Source organism: Leopardus geoffroyi, chromosome A1 (assembly GCF_018350155.1).
Source record: "Leopardus geoffroyi isolate Oge1 chromosome A1, O.geoffroyi_Oge1_pat1.0, whole genome shotgun sequence".
Classification (NCBI taxonomy): Eukaryota; Metazoa; Chordata; class Mammalia; order Carnivora; family Felidae; genus Leopardus; species Leopardus geoffroyi.
The window spans coordinates 131,421,675-131,439,269 of NC_059326.1; the positions used below are offsets into that span (position 1 = coordinate 131,421,675).

The window sequence follows — 17,595 nt, forward strand, 5'->3', positions numbered from 1 at the left end:
ATTACTTGAAAGGCATTAAATTCCTGAAATTGGAATCCTTCCATTTTGTCATTTGTCTTAAAATACGTTCATTAGAACTTGTCTTATCATATAAACTTGTATGCTTTTTAAAAAATTAGATGATTGTAGATTTATAAACTAAACATAATATTTTATGATATGTCCTACTTTACCGATAAGTCTATATTGGAAGTAAATATCATGAATAATATATATATTTTCTAGGACTGTGTGTATAAGTACAGGTGAAGTAGTTGGCAGTCTCATTATTTATAATTGAGGCTTCTTTGTTTACACTGGCTTTCTTGGTCCTTTCTAAGTTTTCTGAAGAGGAAACAGAACACTATATAGTCTTTATCCAGCCTTTACATTCCTCTCACCTGTATCAGTTGCTGTAACCAATTTTCCTTTTGTTTCTCTTGGCATGAAACTGTGGTTTAACTCAACTATTTAGAGAAAAACGTGTGCTTGGTTTATACTAACAGTTCTCAAATAAAGGTCAGGTTGGGGGGTCCCATATCAGAAGAAACTGTAGAATTTTTTCTAAATCTACCTTTCCTCTTATATAAGTTAGTGTAATGGTTTTGGTTAACTTAAAAATAAATTATGCCTCAGGTTTTTTTTGTTTTGTTTTGTTTTTTTCTAAGGCTCAGGAAAAGTAGTATCACCTTAAAACATACTTATGCTAAAGACAACGGAAAGTTGATTGCCCTGAAAACAATAGTATTTATTACATGCAGGAAGTAACAATGGAAACTTAGTGACTCAGGACAGGAGTATTGAAGCCTGACTGCCTGATGGAAATCCTTGCTTTACTACTTAATATGTGACTTTGGACAAGTTACATAAAAGTCACTTAATTTCTCTTGTCTCAATTTCCTTATCTGTAAAGTAGTAAAAATCCTTAAAACAATGCCTGGGCATAGTAAACACAGTATAAATGTTAGTGAGCCAGTAAACATAAGTACCTTTTAAAATATCTTTTACCTACCTAGAATTATGACTCCCAATTTATTCTCACACAAATATTCATAAAGCATCTCTACAGTTTGTAGTCGATGGTGGTTTCTTAGTTATCGTGGTCAATCTTAGGGGATTAAATATCATAATCACTTTATGATTAAATTAATGGAATACTCACAATGAAATAAACAAACAAGACAATAAATTTAAAGTACCTAGCATAGTCTCTGGCATGCATTCATATATATATAAATATTTATATATGTATATATATGCATTTATATATTACATATAAATTTTTACTCCCTTTTTATGGTCAACACTGGGTCTAGTAATCATGAAATAAATATTGATAGGTCGATAGCCATTTCTTACTTTGACATTAATATCCTACTGTTTATTGTACCAATGTAGAATTATTTACTTAGTTCATATATAGACAGAATCTTGAAAAGTCAGAAGGGTAGTTCTGGATCTAATAACAAAGTAAAGATGACTTTGTCTATTCGAATTTGTATTCTTGATAACAGCTTTTTAAAGAATTCATTGCATTTAGACTACTCTGAAGAACTCTCAGCTCCTAATGTAAGGGGCTAATGTGTTTGAGTATGGATGTTTGTGAGATTAATTATTTTCTACAAAAATGTCATCCTTAATTTCATTTTGTTTCTAAGGCAAAAATATTTAGGTAAAGCTAGACTACTTATTTTTATGGAGTCACTTCCAAATAGTTTCCCAAAGTTCTTTAATAAACAGATTTGTATAGTCCACTTAAATTTGTTATGATGAGCCTTGGCTCATATATGATCAAATTGTTAAGAATTCACGTTCTTAAATGTATTTTCTTTAAGAATACAGAAAGGGAAAACGGGCACACTATCTTTGCACATTTGTGTCAGTCTTCAGTAGTTTGAAGGAACTACTTTAAAAACTATAGGGCTCGGAAAAGTAAAGGTAATAACTGCAGTGAAAATTCTAAAAAATTGAGCACAGAATAGGCTTTCTTTCATTCATCAAGCATTTAGTAAGTGCCTGTTGTATTTGAGGGGCTGTCTTTTTATCTGAAGATACAGAGAGGACTAGGGTAGTATATGTCCTATGAAGCTTACCAACAAAATTGTATGATTCACAAGTGTTTCTTAATAACTTTTCTTAAGGATACTTTCACATTTTTTTTTTTAATAGAGGGTTACAACAGTTTTCAACGTTTTATTTATTTTTGGGACAGAGAGAGACAGAGCATGAACGGGGGAGGGGCAGAGAGAGAGGGAGACACAGAATCGGAAACAGGCTCCAGGCTCCGAGCCATCAGCCCAGAGCCTGACGCGGGGCTCGAACTCACGGACCGCGAGATGGTGACCTGGCTGAAGTCGGACGCTTAACCGACTGCACCACCCAGGCGCCCCACTTTCACATTTTTTAAAATCAGTTTTATTTGGGTGTAACTTACATGTAATGAAATGCACACTTGAATAAGTTTTGACAAATGTATACGTATTCATGTACCTGCAGCCAACGTGTACAGTATTCAGTCTTTTCCAGAGTTTCTATATATAGAAATTATGTGTAGAGAGAAACTATATAATATATATATATATATATTATACACAAACACACACGGAAGCTATATGTGTAGAAAGTACACATATATACACATACACAAATATATATGCGTATATATTTAGAGAGAGAATATGAGTATATTCTTTCATATATAGTTTTTTTATGCTCAGGATAAGTTTTTGAGGTTGATTTATGTTACCACATCTATCAGTAGTTGATTTCTTTTTATTACTGAATATTCTCTGTTATATGGATCCTATAGTTGTTTACTGTAGGGATGCCATAGTTGTTTTGGGACGTTTAGGAGGTTTGCAGTTTTGAGCTATAATAAAGTTGCTATGAACATCTATATGCAAATCTTTACGTAGACATATATTTTCATATTTCTTGATTATTGCTAGGAATTACTAGGTCTTGTGGTAAGTGTAGGCATAGCTTTTTAAGAAACTGACAAATGGTTTTCTAAAATGACTTTGCCATTTGCCATTCCCACTGGCAATGTATAAGATTTTCATTTGCTCTTTGTCAGTACTGAGATTGCTGGTTCCTTTTTTCCTTCTCCTCTTCTTCATCCTCCTCCTCTTTTTCTTCTTTTTTAGCTTTTTTAATAAATGTGCAGTGGTATCATTGTGCTTTGAATTTGCATTTCTCCAGGGGCTAATGATGTTCTGCCTTTTTCATGTGGTTTTGAGCACTAGTATATCTCCCTCTGTGAAGTGTCTGTTAAAATCTGCACTCATTTAGTATGGAAACCAATTTGACAATAAATTTCATATATTGAAAAAAAAATCTGCACTCATTTATTTTTTAATTACGTTTTCTTCTTACTTGGTTGTAAGAGGTTTTTTTTTACATACATATTCTGGCTAAAAAGTTCTTGTCAGGTATAGGTTTATGTTTTCATTTTCTTAGTGACACCTTCAAACAGTAGATTGTTTTCATTTTGATGAAGTCCAGTTTATCATATCCTCTTCTCTATGGTTTGTGTTTTTGTGTTCTCAGAATCCTTTTCCTATCACAGGGTTTCAAAGGTTTTCTCCTCTGTTTTCTTCTAGACACTTTACAGTTACAGCTTTACTTTTTAGAACTCTGATCCATTTTGAGTTATTTTTGTGTGTGGTGTATGGTAAGCATCAAGGTTTTTTGTTTTGGTTTTTTGGTTTTCTTTTAACCTCAGTTGTTCCATCACCAATTATTGAAAAATAGATCTTTTCTCATTACTTTGAAATATTCATCAAAAATAAATTGACTCTATATACAGGTCTATTTTTGGATTCCATTCCATTGATCTAATAACTGGTGAGATTAGATAGTGTATGGCCTTTACCTTTCTTCTTCTGTTGCAGAATTTGTTAGGGTGTTTTAGGTCAATTTTCATTTTCACATAAATTTTATAATCCATCAATTTTAATAAATAGATCTTCTGGGATTTTGAGTACGATTGTGGTGAATCTGTGGATTAATCTGGGAAGAATTGAGATCTTGAAAACATTGAGCCTTCATGGTATATTCCTTAGTTTAATTAGGTCTTCTTTAATTTCTTTGTATAGTATTTTGTAGTTTTCAGTGGACAGGTCTTAATTATGTTGTGTCAAATTTATACTTACGTAGTTCATGTTTTTTTATGCTATTGTAAGTGACACTTTAAACATTTTCACTTTTTATTTGTTGTTAATATACAGAAATGTGATATACAGAAATTTGTATGTTGATGTTGTATACTGAAATTATGCAGATTTTTAGGCAGCTTTTTTGGTGAATTCCTTAGTATTTTTCATAGTATACTGACTGTGAATAAAAAAGTTACTATGTTCTTTTTTAGAAATTGTACTAAAATATACATAGCATAAAATTTACCACTAGGGATATTTAGTACATTTGCAGTGTTGTGCATCCATCATCACTGTCTAATTCTAGAACATTTTCATCCTCCCAAGAGGAAAGCCCATAGTCATTAAGCTGTCACTCTCCATTTCTCCTTCCCCCAAAGCCCAGGCAACTACTAATCTGATTTATGTCTGTAGATATGAATATTACATGCAAATGGAATCAGACACTATGTAGCTTTTTGTGTCTGGCTTCTTTTACCAGCATTATGTTATCAAGATTTATCCACGTAATAGCATGTATAACTATTTTATTTCTGTTGAAGCTGAACAATATTTCATTTTATGGATATACCTCATTTTGCTTATACATTAATCAGTTGATGGATACATGGGTTGCGTCCACCTTTTGATTATTGTTATTAGTTCTGGTAAGAACATATGTGTACAAGTTTTTGTTTAAACACCTATTTTCAATTATTGTAGGTATACACCCAGGAGTAGACTCGATAAGTAAATTGGGAATTCTGTTTAACTTACTGAGAAACAACAAAGTTTGTTTACACAGTGGCTGCACCATTTTACATTCCCACTGCAAATGTTTGAGGGTTCCATTTTTCCATGTCCTCACCTACGCTTATGTACTTTTTATTTTAATATTTTTTTTATTAGCCATCCTAGTGGGTGTGAAGTTGTATTTTGTTATTTTGTTTATTTTTAATCTGTGTGTCTCTTTTCTTTTTCTTGCCATACTCTGCTAACTTGGAACATCAATACAATGTGGCATAGAAAAGAGTGAATTGTTTATATACACCACAGCTTTATCCAGTCATCTATCATTCAACACTTAGATGGCTTCCATATCTTGGCTATTGTAAATAAGGCTGCAATAAACATAAATGTACATCTGTCTGCTCAGATTAGTGTTTTCATTGTTTTTGGAGGGAGGGAAGGGGAAAATATCCGTTAGTGGAATTATTGGATATATGGTATTTCTATTTTTAATTTTTTGAAGAACCTCCATACTGTTTTTCATAGTGGCTGTGCTAATTTAGTGCACAGTGCACTAACAGTGCACCAGAGTTCTTTTTTCTGCAACATCTTTGTCGACACCTGTTATTTCTTGAGTTTCTGATTTTAGCCATTCTGACAGGTGTAAGGTGATATCTCATTGTGGTTTTGATTTGCATTATTGATAGATGTCAAGCATCTTTTTATGTGTCTGTTGGCCATCTGGGTGTCTTCTTTGGAAAAATGTCCATTTGTCCTCTGCCCATTTTTTAATTGGATCATTTTGGAGGTTTTTGGTGTTGAGTTATATAAGTTTTTTATATATTTTGGATATTAGCTCCTTATTGGATATACCATTTGAAAATCTCGTCTCCCATTCAGTAGGTTGCCTTTGGGTTTCATTGATGGTTTCCTTCACTGTGCAAAATATTTTTATTTTGATGCAGTCTCATAGGTTTTTTGGGTTTTTTGTTTGTTTGTTTGTTTGTTTGTTTTGCTTTGTTTCCCTTACCTTGGTAGACACATCTGGAAAAAAGTTGCTGTGGCCAATGTCAAATTATTATCTGTGTTCTTTTCTAGGATTTTTAGGGGTTTAGGTGTCATATTTAGGTCTTCCATCCATTTTGAGCTTATTTTTGTGTATGGTGTTACAATGTGGTCAAGTTTCATTCTTTTGCATGTAGTGTCCAGTTTTTCCAGCACCATTTATTGAAGTGACTGATGAGATCTTGCCATTTGCCAAAGCATGAATGGACCTGAAGGGTATTATGCTAAGTAAAATAAGTCAGACTGATAAAGGCTAATACCATATGATTTCTCTCATATGTGCAATTAAAAAAATGAATAAATAAAAGGCAGAATCAGACCCATAAATACACAGAACAAACTAATGGTTGCCAGAGGGAAGGGTTAGTGGGACAGCAAAATGGGTGAAGGGGAGTGGAAGATACAGGCTTCCAATTATGAAATGAATAAGTCACAGGGATAAAAAGGTACAACATAAGGAATATAATCAATGATAGTATAATAGTGTACCAGTGACACATGGTAGCTACACTTTTGGTAGCATAGCATAATGCATTTTGAATCTCTGTGTTGTACACCTGAAATTAGCATTATATGTTGTCTATACTGAAATGAAAACATAAAAAATGCTAGGCCCAGAACTGTAACTAGAAGGAACAGGAGCACTGAGATAGCTAAACCCGTAAGACACCGGGACATAGTGTGTGCTAAGACTGACAGAGCTAGGAAAGGAAGATAAATTTGAAGTAGGGTATTGCAAGGAAAAGCTGGCAACCTAGAATATGAATAGAAACCTAAGCCCCTTTCATTATCTCTGTTCTTGATATTGTGAATATGTGTCAGAAACTATACCCCTTCATCAAAGAGTTAGATACATGTCTGTCTGGTCGAGGAGGTGGAGAAGCTGAACTGGGATTCAGGGGAAGATGGGGAAGTTTTAGGTTTGTTGGACTGACTATCCCACTTGAACAGGGTGAGCCAGCATGATAAAATCATGGGAATGGAGAACAGATTGGGAAGTGGGGAGGAAAGTACTGACTATGAAGGGCCAGCATGAAAGAATTTGAGGAAGATAGTGGAACTGTTTTTGTATCTTGATCATAGTTATGTATAATCTACCCTATGCTTTTCACAAAATCCAGGGGACTGTATACTACAGAGTAATTTTACAGTACATAAAATGTTTCAAATGAAGGTGAAATGAGAACTTTTTCATAGAAACATGTCCTCAAAGTACTCATCACCAGTAAATTTGAACTATCAGAGGAAGTTCTTCAGGTATTAGGAAAATGTCATCAAATGGGATTTGTATCAGTACAACTGAATAGGGTGATCTTGAAATGGTAAATGTGTTGGTAAATGTACATATCCTTTTAATTTTCCTTAAAGGACAATTGTTAAAGCAGAATGTTAACAGTTTATCGTGTAATTGATAAATGCAAAAATTAAATGTGTGAAAACAATAATACAAAAAATAGGAAACAAAAAATCAAAGTATACTGCATAAGTTTCCAATCTGCACATACTGTCATATATTATAATTTAAAGGAAGACTATGATAAATTAAAGATGCATATTGTAAACAAAAGAACAACCACTGAGGAGGAGAGGAGAAATAATTAGCTCTAAAGAGCCAACAGTAAAAGTAAAAGAAGAAAAACAGAAGAGAGATCATGAGACAAATAGGAAATAAGATACTGAATTTAAACTTGAACATATTGGTATTAACATTAAATGCAAGTGATATACGTGCTTCAATTACAAATTTCAAACTATATGTTTTTATAAGAAATTCACTGAAATATAAAATGAAATAATAACACATTTTTATCATCCCAACATAAATCAAAGGAGAACTGGAATTGCTATATTAATATCAGGCAAAGTAGATTTCAAAACTACAAATACTATTAAAAATAAAGAGATAATTTTCATAATTGTGAAGTAAGTAATACGCCAGAAATGCATAACAATTTGAAGTATGTATGTAACTAATATCAGAACTTTAAAATACTTGAAGCAAAAGCTGAGAGAATTTAAAGAGTAAATGTATAAACCCATAATTATAATTGGAAATTTCAGGGTTTGTTTCATAAACAAATATTCTTCATATTTTGTAGAGTAAGAATATTCTACATATTCTGTAGAATAAGAAGACAGAAATTCAGTAAGAAAACATTACATTTAGACAACACAACTGACATTTATGAAACATATCCAACAACAGCAGAACAGGTATTTGTTTAAAGTGCAAATGTAGTATTTTTCAAGATATACCATTTGTTGGACCATTATTTAGATTTTAAAGAAAGTAAGTAATACCACATATGTTCTCTGAGGTACAATGAAATTAAATCAGAAAACAATAGCAGAAAGTTATCTGAAACATCCTCAAATATTTGCACATTAAAAAACATACTTTAAAACTTAAAGTCAAAGAAGAAATCACAACAAAAATTAGAAAATACTTGAAATTGAGTGAAAAGGAAAATGCATAAGCCATATATTGTAGGATGCAGATAAGGCAGCGGTCACAAGAAACTTTAGAGTGTAAGTACTTCTATTTGAAGAAAGGTCTAAAATCAATAATGTAAGCTTCCAGCTTGGTAAGAAAGCAAGAAGAGCAAATTAAATCTTACGTAAGCAACAGGAGGGGTGTCTGGGTGGCTCAGTCAGTTAAGTGTCTGACTTCAGCTCAGGTTGTGATCTGGTGGTTCACGAGTTCAAGTCCCGCTTCGGGCTGCGTGCTCAGAGCTTGGAGCCTGGAGCCTGCTTTGGATTCTGTGTCTCCCCCTCTCTTTGCTTCTCCCCTGCTTGTACTCTGTCTCTCTCTCAAAAATAAATAAACATTAAAAGAAAAAAACCTGAAAAAAATTTTTTAAAAAAGTAAGCAACAGGAAGGAACTAACACCTGTCAGAAGTTAATAAAAAGGAAAATAGAATGAAATCAAAAGATATATTTTTAGACAATGAAATTAATATGTCACTAACTAGAGTGAACAAGAAAATACAGATAAAACACAAATGACTAATATTAGGGAAGAGAGAGACATCATTATAGAGGCACTGACCTTAAAAGAATAATAACAATGTAGTGAAAAATTTTATGAAAAAATTTGATAACCTAGATGGAATAAAACTTGAAAGAGATACAAATTATTTAAATGAATCAAGAGAAAATAGACTTTATGCACAGACCTACATCAATTAAAGGAGATGAATTTGAGATGAAAACCTGTACCCTCCAAAAACAAACAAGTATTCTTTTTTTCCCCATTCTTATTTATTTTTGAGAAAGAGAGAAGCAGGGAAGGGGCAGAGAGAGAGGGGGACAGAGGAAAAAAATAGATACTATTAGAAAAGATATCCACACATCAACACCTCTTATGAAGATAGTCTCAAAAATATTTGATAAAACATTAGTACAATTTAGTAATATATTATCATATATTTAGTAAATGTTAAGGAATTTACAAAAAACCAGCAAGGAGTGAGTTTAGTACGTTTGTAGACTATAAGGTCAGTATGGTAATTCAACTCTATTTAAACTAGCCATAGAAGACTGCAGTAAGCAACTGGTAAAACACCAGTTATGGCAGCATCAAAAAACATGAACAATTTAGGAATAAATTTACACATTATGTAATAAAAATTAGTTTAGCATTCATAAATCAATATTATTCAGTGTATCAATAGAATAGAGAAGAAAAAAATGAACATTTTGATACATGTGGCAAAATTATTTGATAAAACTCAATACCCATTCATGATAGAAACTCTGAGAAAATGAAGAAGGAAAATTTCTCAACTTGATAAAAGGCATCTGTGAAAAACCTACAGCTAAACTCAGTCATTGGTCAAAGAAACTTACTTTACTCTCTGAGAACTACAGGGCTTCATTCTCACTGTTTTTTTTTTATTTTAAAAATTATTAAAATTTGTAAATTTACTTGTCAGTTTTTATTTGAGTATAGTTGACACACAGTGTTACATTTTTAATTTGGATAGAATTTTTATCTCTAGATATACCATTTGTTTGTTGTTACTTTAAGACTTTTCTGTTTTTGTTTTATTCATGTTTTACTTTTAATGCTTGAACATATTTATAATAGCTGGTTTAATGTCTTTATCTGCTTATGCAGTCATTTCCACCTTTTTCTGGGTTTATTTCTGTTGCTTGATTTTTTCTGTTGGTTATGGGTCATTTTTGCTTTGCACGTATCTAGTAATTTTTTTTTGTAAGTTGGACATTTAGTTTTAATATTATTGAGTGTCTGAATATTATTATCTTCCTGTAAAGAGGTTTTTAGCAGGTATATAAATTACTAGTGATTGACTTGAATTCTTTGCAGGCCTATTTTTAAATGTTTGTAGGTTGATTTCTAATAGGCTTTATTCTAGGGCTAATTTAGCTCTGCTCTTATGGCAGGACTCTTTAGAATCTACTAAATACCCAAGCTGTTCATTGAGATCTTGCTACTCTGGCTAATTGGAGCATGAATATCTTCCCAGCTTGCTGTGATCCCTGTGTGAATAGTTAAATTTACAGTTCACTAGCAGATGTCTTTTCCTTGGTAAATTTTCTTTATCTGGTTCTCTGGTATTTCACCCAACATGTGTTCATATTGGTATTCAACCAAAGATTTAAAGGAATCTCTGCAGTTCTCTGGAATTTTTTTCTATTTGTAGGCTTCTCCTTGCCAGTACATTGTCTATAAACTCTAGCTATTTAGCCTCTGTACACTTAGATCTTCATTTTATCAGCAAGGCTTCTTCTATGTTCTTGGCTTCCTCCTCCCTACATCAAGATTCTAGAATTTCCCCAGGGCAGAGATCAAGGGTGATTTTTAGGCTCCCCTCATTTATGTTTCTCTTCTCAGTGTACACAGTCCTGCCATTTATTTTGTCCAAGGTCTTATACAATTTTTTAAAAAATATATTTCCCTAGTATTATCTATTATAATGCTGAGAGCATATCTAATTCCACTTACTTTAGGATTGCCAGAATCAGAAATAATCAATTTATTTCCTTTTCACTTGAACCAATTTTTAAATAAAATTGTAATCGTGTAAGTGTAATTTAATATATTCTCCCATTAAAACAATTACGAGAAAGTTAAAGTTTCCTTTTAGTAACTCCTACCCTTGGTCTTTCTTCCTTAAAATCTAACCAATGTTGGGGCACCTGGGTGGCTCAGTCGGTTAAGCAGCCGACTTCAGCTCAGATCATGATCTCGCAGTCTGTGAGTTCGAGCCCCGCGTCAGGCTCTGTGCTGACAGCTCAGAGCCTGGAGCCTGTTTCAGATTCTGTGTCTCCCTCTCTCTGACCCTCCCCCGTTCATGCTTTGTCTCTTTCTGTCTGAAAAATAAATAAATGTTTAAAAAAAAAAAATCTAACCAATGTTAGCAACTTACTACATGGCCTTTTAGGGACTTTTTCTATCCATTTTTGTTTGTTTCCATAGAAAAGCCATAATACTGCTCATCTAATTTTAGGTTATATATGCTTTTAATATCATAGTTCAGAATGCATTTATTTCTTTCACCTGACTTTTTTTTAAAAGAACAAAGAGTATGTAGCAGCGATGCATGTTATAAGTACAAACAAATCTAGTTCACATTCTTCATATGCTGTAGTACTATTTTTAGCAAGAATAGACATTGGTCCTCAGTAGCTCATCTTCTAAACTTGCTGCAAATGCTTTCCATCTTTTTTAGGCATCTCTAGCTACCCTGGAATGTTGCCCCATTTTTCTCTTGTCCAAGTACTCCTCTTGCGTGGAGACAGACTTACTCACCGCCCGTGATAGTTATCCAGGACCTTTTCTGTTTCTGGTTTTCACCTGTTTGACATGGACCATTCTTTGTGTTGTTCTCATCTATTATGTACTTGGAACTTAGATACCTTGTGCTTTTATTTCTTCACTAATCTTTCACAGTTTCCTCATAATTTCTGATTCATTGAAATCTCCCCATCTGTATTTCCTGATTCAGCGGTTGGGTTCTTTTTGTAAATGTCTTGTATTGGTTTTTTGTTTTGAGGGAGAGGATCAACTGGAATATGCACTCACTTTACCACCTTGAAACCAGTAATTTCTTTGCTCTGCCTGAATTTTTCCATCTTCTGTTTTATGAGAATCTAGAATAAAATAAACCTTTGTGTGTCATAGTATCTCCTCCTCTCTTCCTCACTTTGTTTCCATTCAGTAATACGTTCTTCATTTTGGCCTGGGCCTGCCTGGCTATTTCTCATTATTTTCACTGTTGACATGGTAAGTTGCATTTTGTTAGCCAGAATTAAAGTTCAGGCATCACTGGGGCGCCTGGGTGGCTTAGTCGGTTAAGCGTCCGACTTCGGCTCATGTCATGATCTCACGGTCTGTGAGTTCGAGCCCCGCGTCGGGCTCTCTGCTGACAGCTCAGAGCCTGGAGCCTGTTTCTGATTCTGTGTCTCCCTCTCTCTCTGACTCTCCCCTGCTCGTGCTCTGTCTCTGTCTCAAAAATAAATAAACATTAAAAAAAAAAAAAAAAGTTTGGGCATCATTAATAGAACTGTAAAGTAACTCTTTGGCCCACTATAAATCCTTTTCAACAGACTTTGTATTGGTCAGTGAAGTATTTTCTACTTGTGTTGTAGATTTTTAAAACATTAGAATTAGAAAATTTTGAGGGGCGCCTGGGTGGCGCAGTCGGTTAAGCGTCCGACTTCAGCCAGGTCACGATCTCACGGTTCCGGGAGTTCGAGCCCCGCGTCAGGCTCTGGGCTGATGGCTCGGAGCCTGGAGCCTGTTTCCGATTCTGTGTCTCCCTCTCTCTCTGCCCCTACCCCGTTCATGCTCTGTCTCTCTCTGTCCCAAAAATAAATAAACATTGAAAAAAAAAATTAAAAAAAAAAAAAAAGAAAATTTTGAAACCTTTTAAGAAGAGTATTTTTTCTCCATTATAAATAAATAAATATATATAAAATACAATTGTGTACAGTGTACAAAATAGTGAAATGTGGTCTAACATACAACAATATCTCCTGTCCTTTCCTCTTTTAATTTACTTCATGATTTTTTAAGAGCCTGACAGAAATTAGATTAAGATGGCTTCTTTATAGATCTTTCTGATATATAAATACATCATACTGAAATTTTTCTTGTATATGGGTCCACCATTTAGTATCTTAATATGTATGAATGGAAGAGAAAAGTGATATAGGGCCCAGAGGAACCAGCTTGGGAGATTAAACCTAGAAATTCAGGGTGATCTTGGTTCCAAGTCACAATGTAAATTATTCATTGAAAGGTTCTTAAAGACATTCAGTCTTCTTTCATTCGTGTCACTATGAATACAAACTTAGAAAGGATGTTTAGTAATTTCCTTGTTTATTTTGTTAATCCAGTTATAGTATCTAGTTGTGTAACTGCTTGGGAAATTTAAAAAGAATTGTGCAACTTGGAAACACTATATCTATGTAAAAATCTCACCTTGGAAATGGGTCCGTGGGCAGAAGCCTTATTTTTCCCTGTTATTCTCAAGCAACTCTTTTTTGTCATCATAGAATATCATTCTGTATACTCAGAAGGGACCTTAGCAACTATCTAGAAGTATTTTACAGGTGAAGAAACTGAAACCCAGAGAGGTAAAATAATTGGCCTAAGGTTCACTAAGGTCATAAACAGTCATACATCTCCATGCTGCTCTGTCCTGCATTTTTTTGATACGTGTATCGCTTCACCTATATATCGTAGTTATTTTTACATATCTATTTCAGAAAGCCAAAAGTATCTCTCTTTGAAATATTTTTTGTTCTAACACAGCTGAAATTTAGTTGGGGCTTTTCCAGCTGCCTACACAATTCTTCTTCTCCCTCATCCTCTTGTACTTTTCTTGAGCATCTTGATAGATTATATAGCAACTCCTTTATTCTGTCATTAGTAGAGTACAGATGGAATAAGAGATGAAAGGCCCAGGAAAGTTGTCATGAATGGCGCTCTTTTTTCTTACACCCAGGAAAAAAGAATAGGGTGCCAGATTTTTCTATTGAGTGACTTATTGCTAAATTTTAAATTTAATTTGATGCTTTTTTTTTTTTAATTCCCAAGTGGTTATTCCCTGAAAAAAATTTTTTTTTTGTCTCTGTGGGTTTAAGGAGGGAGTGAGGAGAGGAGAGCAGTGTATATTTTATTCCTAGCTAAAACTAGATGTATATTTTTGTGTTTTACTCAAACATGAAATTCGTTAAATAAATCCAGAACCTGGTAATGACTAATATCATGCATTTTTATACAACAGGATAGACATGATTCAGCTGATGATCAAAATATTTGTCATGTGTGGCACATGGATATAGAAGCTCTTCCAGAATGGATAAACTGTCTAATACAAAAAGTAAGTTCCTTAGTTTCTGAGTACAATTAGGAATGTAATCCTTTCAAGTTTTTTTATCCTCATTCTAGAACTATTTTTTATTGAATACATGTTTTCAAGAGATAAGAAAGGGTGTGTAACACTTGATTGCATTTACTGGCTTCATTATTACTGGAGTGTTATAGGTACTTTTCACCCTCAGACTTCGAACTTGGTATTTCCCCTTCCTTGATTGGTCTTCCCACAATTAATCCCCTCTTCCTTCATTTCCATATGTCTTAATCACAATGAGGCATTGCCTGTGCAAACTATCAATTGCCCTTCCCCACTATTACCACTCTTCACACTTCCTTTCTCCCTTTTCTGTTTTATATACCTATTTATATTTTACATATGCACACACACACACAATAAGTAATATATAGTACTGGTAAATATGCATACGTGTATATGACATGTATAAATATAAACATTACTGCGTGTGCACGCGCGCGCACACACACACACACACACACACACACACTTTCCCACATACATATATGGCTTACTGACCCTGTTAATTGCCTAGCTCCCCTATTAGAATATAAGTTCCATGAAGTCAGAAGTTTTTCTCTGTGGTTTATTAGTGTATCTTTTAGATACACCTAGAATAGTGCCCAATGACTGAATGAAATATCCTGCATCATTCGTGTATGTACACACATATAAAATAAACTAAATAAGTAATGACCATCAGTGGTACAATCAAAATCAAATTACCACATTTTTAAGTCTCCTTGATGAAATATTATAAGAGCAGGAACTCATTTTGTTGACATTATAGTATCATTATTTCTTTCAATTCAAAACACCTATGTATTAGAAAACTATAAGTAATATGATTTTGGAAAAGTATAGCTGCCATTCTCCAATGACTTTCTTTGTTGTTGTTAAAAAATAACATCTGATAGGTATCCCTTGCATTCATTCTCACATTGTAATGATTTCCTGGGAACATGCCAATACGTTGGTTTTAAGTGTCCTGAACTTTACAAAACGTATCAGGATGCTACAGATGTTCCACTACCTCTGTTGAAAAAATAATTTTTAGCTAGTTTATTATTAATTTCCCATTTGAATATAGAAACTGTACTCTGATGTACGCAACCAATATCTTTTGGTTGTATGTAAAAAGGCAGGAAGAGCTTTATTCTGTTGGTTGGGTAAAGTTCCCTCCCACAGTGTTTGGTATGCAAGAAGTGTATCAAAACAGACACTTTTCTGTGAGATTTTACTTGCAAATTAAGCTCTGTAGACTGATTTGCTTCCTGGTTCCATAGTGTATTTTTCTTTTCATTAATTCACACTGCATCCATATTCAACCTATTGTTTGAGAGAGTCTTTTAGAATTCTTAGGAGTATTGTTGAGATGGGCATAACGTATAATATGTTATCATTCTAGAACTTTGGAGTTGCTTATCTCTGTTTATTAAAAGGCTTATTTCCATTTATTGGTCTGTCTACTAATCAGAAAACAGAAAGCTAGCCTTTTCTGTGGCATAGAAAACTTTCATGTGGTTGGCTTAAAAAAAAAAAAAAACAACAAAACACAAAACAAAACAACTCACATTCTCTTTGGTTACTTTACAATGAAAGCATTGTCTTATTTTCCTTTATTACCTGTAGGCCCAGTGGACAGTTGGAAAACTGAATTGCCCTTTCTGTGGGGCCCGTTTAGGGGGCTTTAATTTTGTCAGCACTCCAAAATGTTCCTGTGGCCAGCTTGCAGCTGTACATCTCTCTAAGAGCCGGACCGATTATCAGCCAACACAGGCAGGCCGACTAATGAGACCATCGCTGAAATACTTGTCACATCCTAGAGTTCAGTCAGGTTGTGACAAGGAAACTCTGCTGACAGGTGGCACCTCCAAAAACAGAAATCACAGGCTTTTAAATATGGCCCAAAATAATAATGGCCCTGGAAGATTAACAGAAGCACTCTGCCTGGAGGTACGGTCAACATATTTTCAGATGAAGAATGAAAAACTGCTCTTCAAAGCATCAGATCCAAAATACCAGCTTTTTGTTCCTCAGCTTGTGACGGGCAGATGCACTACAAGAGCTTTTCATAGGAAGTCACATAGTTTGGATCTGAACATCAGTGAGAAACTGACATTATTACCCACTTTATATAAAATACGTAGTAAGACTGCTGCCTGTCCCAGGCTAAATGAAACACAGCCTATTCACCTTTCAGGCTTGCCTTTAGAATCTAGTAAAAATAACTGTTCCTTTCAGATTTCATCCAATTTTGATCCTAATATGCTGCTGCAAAGATTTTCAGTGACTGCCCGTGAGACCCAGACACAAAGAGGAGGAGAATTTCAGTGTGGTCTAGAAGCTTCCGCAGTGTACACTGACCATGCTAGTTCTAACAACCTGACTTTCCTGATGGACCTGCCCTCAGCTGGTCGGAACATGATAGAGGCCTCGGACCAGGAAGAACACCTCTCTCCACTGGACTTCCTGCGCTCGGGCACTTTCTCATTGGGTGCCATTAATCAGAGGCTCAATAAAAGAGAAAGGGGCAAGTTGAAAAATCTGAGAAGGAAACAACGAAGGCATGAAAGATGGCTACAGAAGCAGGTAATTCTTTTAAGAGTTTACTAAAAATTCTGTATTACTAATACTGTGCTCTGGAGAAAGGAGCTAACTTTGGATACCTATATTATAAAAACATGGTTTTAATGAGTATTGAAAGGACATTTCTGTCTAGGTAAACTTAATAATCATGTACCTCTCTTATGATTGACAGATATAAGCCTGTCTCTGTGCTCACCTATGTTTAGAAAATGTCCTTTTGTGAGGTTTTCCCAATTCTAATATTTTACTCAAATATTAATCATGATATTGAGATGAGATTGTCATATTATTTTAAATTTATTCATGTTAGGATTGTTTATGGCAATTTTATTTCAGGTTAAGTTGAAACAAAACAGTTTTTCTAATTAAATCCAATCTAGTGCCAAATTCATTGACTTTCATCACTTTTAGCTTAAATGGATATTTTCAAGGAGCCTTATGTAATTATGTGCTCACATGATCCAGATATAGTTTACTGTGCTAAGTTATGAAATTCATCTTGATAATAATTGACCCTTACTGTAATTTTATAGGAAAGTGTGCTTCTCTATGGTTTAAACTTCTGTCCCTATAATGATTTGTTCAAAAGCCGTTATGTGAAGGCACTGAACAATAAATTGCAGGTGCTGAGGAGACCAGTGGAAGCCAATGGATGAGGTGCTCATGAAAATTTGAAAGTTTAAGAACCAGTATTTTCTATGTAAACTTTTTTCAAAAATTGCCTTTGTTA

General features: G+C 34.1%; 1 protein-coding gene across 3 annotated transcripts in view; it reads left to right on the forward strand.

Annotated features, from left to right (window-relative positions):
* Nucleotides 1-17,595, forward strand: part of RNF180 (ring finger protein 180) — a 206,383-nt gene that overhangs the window by 36,120 nt on the left and 152,668 nt on the right. For all 3 annotated transcript variants that reach the window (XM_045494411.1, XM_045494422.1, XM_045494432.1), the window contains 2 exons: nucleotides 14,169-14,264; nucleotides 15,909-16,868. In XM_045494411.1, the coding sequence (XP_045350367.1) occupies nucleotides 14,169-14,264; nucleotides 15,909-16,868 (1,056 nt within the window). The remainder of the gene's footprint in view (nucleotides 1-14,168; nucleotides 14,265-15,908; nucleotides 16,869-17,595) is intronic.